A 9779-nucleotide genomic window follows, 5' to 3' on the forward strand; every position below is an offset into this window, starting at 1 on the left:
GTGGATGTTGTGGTTGCAGTGCCGGTTGTGCTGGGGATGGTGGTGTCCGCCATAATTTCGTTTGTGTGTCACAGTCACAACAACAACGCAAACCAGGGTGGGTGGTCCTTCCTGTGATGCGTGCGTCCCTTGCTTGCTTGCTTCCGCTTGCTTGCTTCTTGGTGGTTTGTTGTGGATAGTCACCCTCAATGCACAGTTTGCCTCTTGCTTGCTTGCTTGGGGTTTGTGTGCGTGTGATATCCACCACGATGCGTTCCAACGCTTGCTGCTGCCTGGCTGCTGTTGCGTGTCAGGCGGCCCGTTGGGTGTGCGGTGGTTCTCTTTTGTGGTTTTTGGCAAGAAAGCAACGGCTGGGGATAATTTTGTGTGGCGCGTGATCCCTGAAGTCAGGAAACGCTGCATTCGTGGTGTCGCTTGAAAGGCAGATGTGTTGCCAATTGCGGGCAGTGCAATTTGCACAGTGCGATGTGGGTTGAGGGGTGTTGTGGTCCTGCGAGCGAGTGTGTTTTGTGTGTGTGGGTGTGGCGTGTGGTGTGAGGGTGAGGAGGTGTTGTGTTGTGAGCGGTCGTGGTCAGTGGTGGTGTGTTGTTCTGTGTGAGCAAGTTGGTGTAGACAGCCGCACAACCACACAAGCACAGGGACAAGCACAACAAAGAAGAACAACACAGGCGCTCTCGCTATGCGCGTGTTTGCTACGGTGTTCGTGCATGTGGAAAATGACTGACGTTTTGTGGTTGTTGATGCCGTGCTTTGTTGTTGTTGTTGTTGCTGCGATTGCTCCTTCAGCATCGTCATCGTCATCGTCATCGTCATCGTCATCGTCATCGTCATCGTCATCGTCATCGTCATCGTCATCGTCATCGCCATCAACAGCAACATTATCGTCGTTATTGCCATCAACATAATCATCATGGGACAAGGGGGATCGAAGAAGGGCGCTGGCGGCAAGCTGCCCAAGACGGGGCCAGCCTCTCAAAAAGGTGTGTTTGGGTGCGTGCTTGTTGTATGTGAATGTGTGTGTGTGTTTGGTTGTTTGTGTTGCTTGTGTGAATGTGTGTGTTGTTTGTGTTGTTTGTGTTGTTTGTGTTGTTTGTGTTGTTTGTGTTGAAGATCGGGCAGAGATCAAGCCACGCGACCAGGAACATGTTGCTGTGGCGTGTCAAGTCATTTGCTCTTCAGCGCTCAACTGTGCATGGGCTGTGCCTGTGTTGGTGTTTGTGGTGGTATGCTGTGACATGATGTAGGGGCGTTGGTGTTTCGCGTGCGGGAGAGCGACTACAACCTGGAAGGCTTCTTGGTGGTGGCCAACGACACGATTCACTTCCAACCAAAGTAAGTATGGGAGGGAGAGAGTGTGTGTAGTTGTGTGTGTGTGTAGTTGTGTATGCGTGTGTGTGTGTGTGTGTCTGCTTGTGTGTGTGTGTGTCTGCTTGTGTGTGTGTGTGTGTGTGTGTGAATGTGTGTGAATGTAGTGAACGATAGTGACCCTCGTCTGTCAGATATAATCTCGCTTGCATGAAACATCTGCTTTCCAATTTTCAGCCACACACTGATTCGTACTTGTGGTGCGCTTTCTTCTCAGGGCTTCGTCTGCCATCAAATCGTTCAGTCTGAAGCATTTGCGATCATACGGACAGGTGCACTCAGCTGCTCTGTGTGTGTGTGTGTGCGCATGCGTGTACGTGCGTGCTTGCGCGCCATGCGCGCCTTCCTTCCTCTCGCACATGTGGTCGCTTGATCATGGCAATGACAATTGTATGTGTGTGTATGTGTGTGTGTGTGTGTGTGCGTCGCTTGATTTCACCCCCAACACAACACACGCACACGCATACGTATGCGCGCGCAGCAAGACGGGGTGTTCTCGTTCAAGACGGGGCGGGCGGCCTCGGAGCCAGAGAAGCTGTTCCGATACACTGTCGTGGTGCGTTGCGTGCTGCGCTGTGATGTGATGTGACGTTGTGCTTTCAGTGTACTCTTTTGCTCGCTTTTTGCTGCCTTGCTCATTACGGCGCTGTGCTGTGCTGTGCTGTGCATGCTTGCGCGTGTTGTCTGATGTGTGTTGGTGGTGCTGGTGCTGGCGCTGCAGGATGGCTCGGACATCCACGCCGCCTTGAAGCGGCACGTGACCCGCGTCAAGTCCACCCGCGACATGCAGGTGTGAGAGGGAGAGGGCATATGGGGACAAGGAAGACGTACCTTTGACTTGTGGCGGTGCACAGTGATTTTACGCAGCTTCTGCTTGCAACACACACACACCACAGACAGACAGACAGACAGACAGACAGACACACACACAGACAGACAGACAGACAGACACACACACACACACAGACACACACAGACAGACACACACACACACACACACAGACACACATTCCGCCATGCACGCGTTGACCCACGTTACTCTCTTCTCCCCTCCTCTCTCCCTCGTTTGCTGTGCAGAAGTCGACGAGCGGATCGTCACTGCCGCGCCCACTGCCGGCAACGCCGTCCTCAGCATCGTCCGGGTATGAGCAGCCAGGGATGCACCCCGCCCCAGACTACGCGCAGCCAACAGACCTGCAGCAGCAGCCGCAGTATGTGCAGCCGGACCCGGCCAGGCAGCAGCCCGACGACTACTTTGACACAGACGGCGCCAACCACGCCGAGTACGCGCGTGCCAACTACAGCGCACAGGACACGACATACGACAGCCTGGACCAGACCACGCGGACAACCGCGCCGGCTCGCCGCCACCAGCAACAGCAGCAGCAGCGGGGCGGTGGGCAGCCCGTGTACTCGCACCTGCAGCACGAGGGCGGACCGGAGCAGGTGTACAGCAGCCTGGACCACAGCACGCAGCAGACGACGTTCCACAGCACGGCGGGCGGCATCTACAAGGAGCTCAACAGGAGCGAGCAGACATACAACTCGCTCGAGGGCACACACATGCGCGCCCCCACGTCGGCAGAGAACCCGCACTTCTACGACCGCCTCAACTAGCCCCGCTCCCACCACCACCACCACCACCACCTCCTCCTCCCGTCAAGGAAAGTGTGTGTGTGTGAAGCATAGGTGTCAGTGCGTGATGATTGAGATGTTGATCCGTTATGAAGGCTCGTTCCCTTTCCTTCCCCTTGTAGCGAATGCCGTTGTTTTGACTTTAGTTTGTTCATTGCTGACTTCGGTTGTTGTACAACCATCTTCGTTGCACTCGTTACACGTTCGCTTGAATGATTGTTGTGTCTGGTGTTCACTCAACTTCCCTTCTCACAGATGGTGATGTGAGAGTGCAAGGTTGCGGCTGGCGTTGACGGTTTAGTTGTTCCCGGCTACAGCTCAGAATCGCCTACGCTCGATTGCTTGCTTGCTGTGGCATTGCGAGCCATTCCCCTGCTGCATCTTGCAACTGGTCTTGCCTTGTCCTTGCCGCTTGGTTGATCCAATAACTCGTGTAATCGTCATCACCACATGTTGTTGGCGCTGCTGCTGCTTGTAGAAATTGTATTTGACTGGTGTGTGTGTGTGTGTGTGACTTCTTCTGAGCTTTTATTTCACAACTAGAGAGGCTCGAAACTGAACTTGTGACGTGCTTGGGCAACTGGAAGCGCTGTTACAACAACGCCAACGAAGCTCGCACGCACGTGATGATTGTCGCAAAGGTCAATTGACCTTTATGTGTGTGTGTGTGTGTGTGTGTGTGCGCGCGTGTGTCACGTTGCCCTTCACGATGAGGAGGAGGCGGTGGATGGTGTCGACTGCGCCCGCTGCTGCTCGTACTCGTGCAGGAGCTGTTCATCTGTCCACACAAGCAGCGCTTCAGGGGACCGGTACAACCGGAGTAGAAGTTGGAAGATGCTTTCTTCCGTCCATAGCTCGCCGTGCTCACGACTCAAGTACAGTGCGTCCAAGACACTTCGCACAGCCAACACCTACACCCGCGCATGACAATCGAGAATGATGCAGTGTATCATGTGTTTTCGGTGAATTCTTGCGGGGGAGAGCACGTAGCATGCCGGGCACCACAAACGCACACACGCAGACACAGACACAGACACACAAACACACACACACATACACACACACACACACAGCACAGACACACACATACCCCTCCCAAACATCATCACGACCGTCAGGCGGACCTGTGGCATCTTTTCGAAGATGATCTTGTGGGAGACGTTGTCGACGCTGAGGCGGATAAATCGTCCAATCACTGATGGAACACAAACAACATGTGCATTGCGCAATCACCAAAGTGCACGGATTAGCACAGCAGCGGCAGCGTGCAAAACAGCCGTGACATCTCCATTCTGCGCTGAAATGTACTTTTCACGGGCAAGCAGTCATACCACGACCAGGCCACATCACCAACACCCGCATGAGCAACATTACAGGTGTCATGCATTGGGACGCACCGAGCACCACGGAGACGTAGAGGCCAACGATGCCGTAACTGCTGATGAAGGATAGACTTTCCGGCACAACGCGGTCGTTGAAGGTGACGATTTCCAGCCACTGGGATGCGGGGTACTTGGAGTGCGAGATGTTGCGGTTGTCCGTGGCACTCGCCTGCAGGAGGGACAGAATGGAGCGCGCAAGAGGATGGCCCGAGTGAGTGCTCGATGGATTCGTCATCCTTTCATGCATGATCACACACACACACACACACACACACACACACATACGATTCGACACGGGCGCGCACCACGTGTGGTGATGACTGGAGCATGGTCCACCATTCGTGCGTGCCGTCAATTTGACGGAAGAGAGTGCAGTTGACGAGCAGATCTCGTAGGGAATCAGGGAGAGCTGATTGTGGGCGTGGCATGTCTTCATGGCCTGGCAGGTCGTGCGAAAAGACACGCACACGCGTACACATCAAATGTCAATGTGGGCGTTGTTCACACACACACACACACACACACACACACACACACACACACACAGAACCAGGTGAACTCGGACAGGTCGCCGCCTCCACAACGCACACATGCACACACACACAGACATACTGAGGTGGAATGTGGACGCGTAGACGAATGGGAGGTGCACGCGCGCGTTTGATGTGTTGAGTGCCTCCAAGAGCTGGAGTCTTGTTGGCTCTTCGGGCAAGATGGTCGTTGTGCGCGTCTCCGTTGACACTGACACATTGGCACGCAGGTGAAAATGGAACCAACAGCCACGTTGCAGCGTGTGAGCCAAGCAGGCCCTGCCACCACCACACAATCGCGTCTACACACCAAGACGAATGTGCATCCACATGCGCGCGCACACACGCGCACACATACACAATCAAAGAGCACACACACACACACACACACACACACAAACACACACACACACACACTAACTTCACACCTTGTGCCACACCGTCGCGAACGTCACGCGTGAAGCGAACGGTAAACTCAAGTACGACATCTGTTGTGTTGTCACGAAGCGTTGTCAGCAACCGTGCGCGCGACGAGGGAGAGATTGTCCACACGGACTTGGACTGTGGCGATAGAAGCACGCGCTGGACGTCAGATTGCCTGAAGCTGTTGACAAAACCGGACGGATCGACGGACTCGAGTTCCGCATAGTCCTCCGCAGCGATGGAGGGAAGCGTGGGCACGGTGTCCATTACGAAGATGGGCTCGAAGGAGTTGACACTGAGCGAAATCTCCACTCTGTTGGGCACGTTCGGCTCCGCGCGGTTGTTGATGAGGGACATGATGAGCAGCGGGAACCAGAGCACAATCACCAGCACGGCGACGAGAGACACACCGGTGGCCAACTTCTGCATGAGTGGCTGCTTCTCGCCCCATCTGCGGCCATCCTTCTTCTCAGACTTGATTGTGTACTGGTTGGAAAACAGCTGCCCGTTGATGTCCTCGACGCGATACCAGTCGTTGAGGTGGAGCGTGGTTGCAGTGCACGACCAGTCCAACAGCATCCGAAGCTCGTGCATGAAGGGGATGGCACGGTACACTTGGAAGACAACAAACCCAAACAGCGTGGAGTGGCGGGTGAGCGAGTTGCGCTGTACGGAGAGCGGGAACGTTGCACGGATCTGCGCGGCGGAGAGGAAGAGGTAGACGACCTTGAGGATGTACAGAACAATGATGACGCTGTTCTCTCTGAAGGAGCGGCGGGTTGTGGACGGGATCCAATAGAACACGAGAAAGTGGACGAGGAGGGCCACGAGGCAGTGGAAGATGAGTTTTCCACGCACGTTGCGCGTCAGGTAGAGGGCACGGTCGACGATGATAAACAGGAACTGCATGAGCATGTACAGGAGGAGCCCGGATGGAATGTTGTTGTCTTGGATGATGGAGCTTGTGCTGACAGCAAACTGTTCCCGGCGCCGGAAGCCAGACCACCCGAAACAGATGACAATGAAGGACAAAAACTCCACCAGGAACGAGGGAATGTAGTAGTCGCGAGGCGCCGCCAGTGAATCATCGAGAATATCACGAAGACCCTTTGTGAACCGGTGCAGGAGCGATGTGCCACCCGAAGCGGCAGACCCACGACGATGACGACGACGATGACGACGACGGTGGTGGTGGCGGTGGTGGTCGGTGTCGTCGCGGTCATGAGCCCAGCCATCGTCGTGTGTACTTGCACCAGAGAGGATGCTTGACGCACTTGCTGACCGCCGTGAGCGAAGCGACGACAAGGTGCTTGTTCGCGTTCGGCTGTGCTGCGACACGTCAGCATGCTCATGATGGAAATGTGGTTCGGTAGCTGTGGTGTCACCATCCATGTGAAGCACCTCAGCAGTTGTCACTGCCGTTGAGGGCGTGCGAGACCGCACGAGCGCATGTGCTTTGTGTTCGCTGCCGCCGCTGGCAATGGCATCTTGCGCCTGCTTGTCCTTCTTCCTCTGCTGCCTTGTTGTTGCTGGCTTCATGTCCATATCTGGCCACACTTTTGGTCTGCGATGAAGATGACGGGACAAGAGATACAAGTGACATATGAACACCGTCTGAGTGAGTGTTCATGTGCAAGTATGCGTGTGGGCGTCTGTTTGTGGTTGGTTGTCTATTTGTGGTTGGTTGTCTATTTGTGGTTGGTTGTCTATTTGTGGTTCCCTCTCTGTCTGTCTGTCTGTCTCTGTCGTATCAAAGAAGAGCAACATCGCACGTTCCAGCAGCAAGATGAAGTAGGTGCAAGCACGGAGGATGTGTGCAGCAGTTGCGCGCGTGTGTCTGACGTACTGCCACATGCCGAGGGAGCGCAGGTTGACGCGATGAACAAAGAGTGACAGCAACAGCAGCATGTCTGGCAGCAGATCCACAAGAAATTCCGGCGTGTCCGCATACCGCCAAATGCCTGAAGATGAAGAGTGTGTGGTGGGGTCGTTGCGTGTGTCGGTTATGTTCACAATGTGTGTGTGTGTGTGTGCGTGCGTGCGTTTGCGGGGGGGTTTGTGTGTGTGTGTGTGTGTGTGTGTGTGTGTGTGTGTGTGTGTGTGTGTGTGTGTGTGTGTGTGTGTGTGTGTGTGTGTGTGTGCAACAAGAGCCCTTGAACTGGTTTCACAACAGGCGTTTGAAACCCAACCATGTCTGACCCTGACACTGATCACGCACATTTGCACTTGCACACACGCACACACGCACACACACACACGCATGCACACACACGACCACCAAGTTTGCGTTTCTGACTGACCGAGAAAGCGAGGGAAATCCATGCAGCCGTCGTTGAAGAACGACTGCCTGCATTCGCTGTGCGCGGGAGCGTTGAATTGTCCCCAAAACTCAAACTGGAACGCAAGCTTCAACACTGCAATTAATCACACGCGCGTGGGTGTGTGTGTTTGAAGAGAGCATGTGAGTGGTATTGAACTGGTGCACTTGTGTGCGTGTGCGTGTGCATGTGTGTGCGAAATGCGAGTGTGCCCGGTGTGCGAGTAGTATGCGCTGTGCTGTCTGATGAGTTGACGTGTGTGCATGTGCAATGGACCAGTGACAACATCACAAGCGCAAAACGCAACGCCAACACGTGATCCCGCTGCTCCCGTACGTATTGTTCCGATGGAGTAGAAGGTGAGCGCCTTCCAGAAGACGATGGAGGGGAACGGGCGAACAAGGCCGCCCCAGAGGAAGTAGAAGAGCGGCAGCAGCACTGCCAGGAACGACGACTCCACCAGCACATTGATAATCAGCAGGAGGTAGCATGGCACGTGCGTGTGCGTGCTCCAGAAGCGATACAGCTCCGTGGAGAGGGATGGCGGTGGCTTGCTTGCTGACGGCGGTGGCTCATCTTCGTCAAAGCGCGCACATCCCGGACTCGAAGGCGACAGCGATGAGGAGGAGGTCCAGTCGTCTGATGGCCGTTGCGCGCACACATATGCACACGAACACATGTACACGAACGCATATGCACATACATGCGGCGTGGAGTTGGGACATTAAAAATCAGTGAGACCTTAGAACACAATGGCAAAGCGGGGAACACAGTCGGTCACGCAACCGTGCAACTGCAATCGGCACACACAAGTACACCAACACACACACACACACAAGTATACCAACGCACACACGCACAAGTACACCAACGCACATACCTCGCCACAGGGGTTCAAACACATGGTTTGCTTCGTGCAGTTGTGTTTGCAGGGCCTTCAGTCCACTCCTCCACGTCGTGATGATCCACACGCGCAAGCGGGACAGCAGGGGCGGTTTTGGCGCGTCCTTCTCTTTGCTTCCGTCCTCACTTTTCTGCTGCTGCTGCTGCCGTCGTGGTGCTGTGGTGTCGGGCTGCTGTGCCGCACTGGCTGCCCCGCCGTCTTGCTGCTCTGGTGGATGAGTCATCAGCACCACCTCTTCCTCAGGATCAGGCTGAAGGTCAACATCAAGATCACCATCACCACCATAAGCGTGAGCATCAATGGCGCCACTCGTGTCGTCGGTTGTCGTCGTTGCAACTGGTGTGGGAGGCAAGTCGTGTGTGGAGGCCACACGTGGTGCAGCTGCGCTAGTTGGAGCACTTGCGCCCTCGTGCTTCCCCTGGTCGCCAGCGACACCATCACCACTGGCATCATCCTTTCCGCTTGTGTCTTCTGGATAGTCCTCGTCTGGTGCTGTGAGCGATTGTGACAGTAGTGTGCTTGCATCACGCCGTCGCAGAAACCACAGTGCAAGCTCTCGCTCCCGATACGCGTGCGTTGAGTCCTTGCGCTTGTACTCACTCAGCTGCAGGTGTTGATTCGCGCAAACAAAGCCATCATGAGTGTTAGGCTCGGCAAAGCCAAGCGTCAATGGAAAATATGCAACTAAGCAACACACAGACGAAGGCATCAGAGAGAGAGAGAGACAGACAGACAGACAGACAGAGAGGGAGAGAGACAGAGAGAGAGAGAGAGAACGTGACCGTGACAAACACGCACACGCATACGCGCACACCATCTGTTTGGCACTGCCACGGTCTCTCCCTATCCCTGACTCTCATTGCTTTGATTTACATATGCACGCACGCACCCGCTGGATGAAGCGCTTGGCAAGCTCAACGCGGGTTGCAGTCCGCTGTTTGTGGCGAAGAATTTGCTCCTTCAGACGCGGCGCCAATGCCTGATAGATGGCAGGAAACAAAGTGTGGGCAAGTGTGACAGTGCAGGTGGAGGCGTGGGGGGGGAGTGAGGGAACACAGCTCAGGAACTGAGGCCAACGTGACGTTCAACGCTTGCAATTGAATGCGCATGCGCCATGTACCTTCATGCACGCACACAACAAACAGCACAGAAACAGCACATACACGACCACACGACCACACACACACACACACACACACACACACACACACACACACACACA

General features: G+C 55.0%; 3 protein-coding genes across 3 annotated transcripts in view; 1 reads left to right on the forward strand and 2 right to left on the reverse strand.

Annotated features, from left to right (window-relative positions):
* PTSG_01298 (zinc finger protein) overlaps window positions 1-402 on the reverse strand; it is a gene marked incomplete at both ends in the record, with an annotated part of 7384 nt that extends 6982 nt beyond the window's left edge. The window contains one exon of the mRNA XM_004997212.1: window positions 396-402. Within this exon, the coding sequence (XP_004997269.1) occupies window positions 396-402 (7 nt within the window). The remainder of the gene's footprint in view (window positions 1-395) is intronic.
* A 338-nt stretch (window positions 403-740) lies between these two features.
* Window positions 741-2982, forward strand: PTSG_01299 (uncharacterized protein; the record flags this gene model as incomplete). The annotated part of the gene is made up of 7 exons (XM_004997213.1): window positions 741-850; window positions 874-980; window positions 1245-1332; window positions 1583-1637; window positions 1847-1921; window positions 2087-2155; window positions 2443-2982. 7 exons carry the CDS (start codon window positions 741-743, stop codon window positions 2980-2982), a joined length of 1044 nt encoding a protein of 347 aa, XP_004997270.1.
* A 488-nt stretch (window positions 2983-3470) lies between these two features.
* Window positions 3471-9779, reverse strand: part of PTSG_01300 (uncharacterized protein) — a 14442-nt gene continuing 8133 nt past the window's right edge. Inside the window, exons 13-23 of the mRNA XM_004997214.1 lie at window positions 9447-9536; window positions 8534-9161; window positions 7990-8292; window positions 7636-7749; window positions 7182-7296; window positions 5341-6899; window positions 4995-5123; window positions 4688-4821; window positions 4398-4551; window positions 4125-4195; window positions 3471-3911 (exon numbers count right to left, since the gene is read on the reverse strand). Coding sequence (XP_004997271.1) covers window positions 3705-3911; window positions 4125-4195; window positions 4398-4551; window positions 4688-4821; window positions 4995-5123; window positions 5341-6899; window positions 7182-7296; window positions 7636-7749; window positions 7990-8292; window positions 8534-9161; window positions 9447-9536 — 3504 coding nt within the window. The 3' untranslated portion in view covers window positions 3471-3704. The remainder of the gene's footprint in view (window positions 3912-4124; window positions 4196-4397; window positions 4552-4687; window positions 4822-4994; window positions 5124-5340; window positions 6900-7181; window positions 7297-7635; window positions 7750-7989; window positions 8293-8533; window positions 9162-9446; window positions 9537-9779) is intronic.

This window comes from Salpingoeca rosetta, assembly GCF_000188695.1.
Source record: "Salpingoeca rosetta unplaced genomic scaffold supercont1.4, whole genome shotgun sequence".
NCBI classification, from domain to species: domain Eukaryota; class Choanoflagellata; order Craspedida; family Salpingoecidae; genus Salpingoeca; species Salpingoeca rosetta.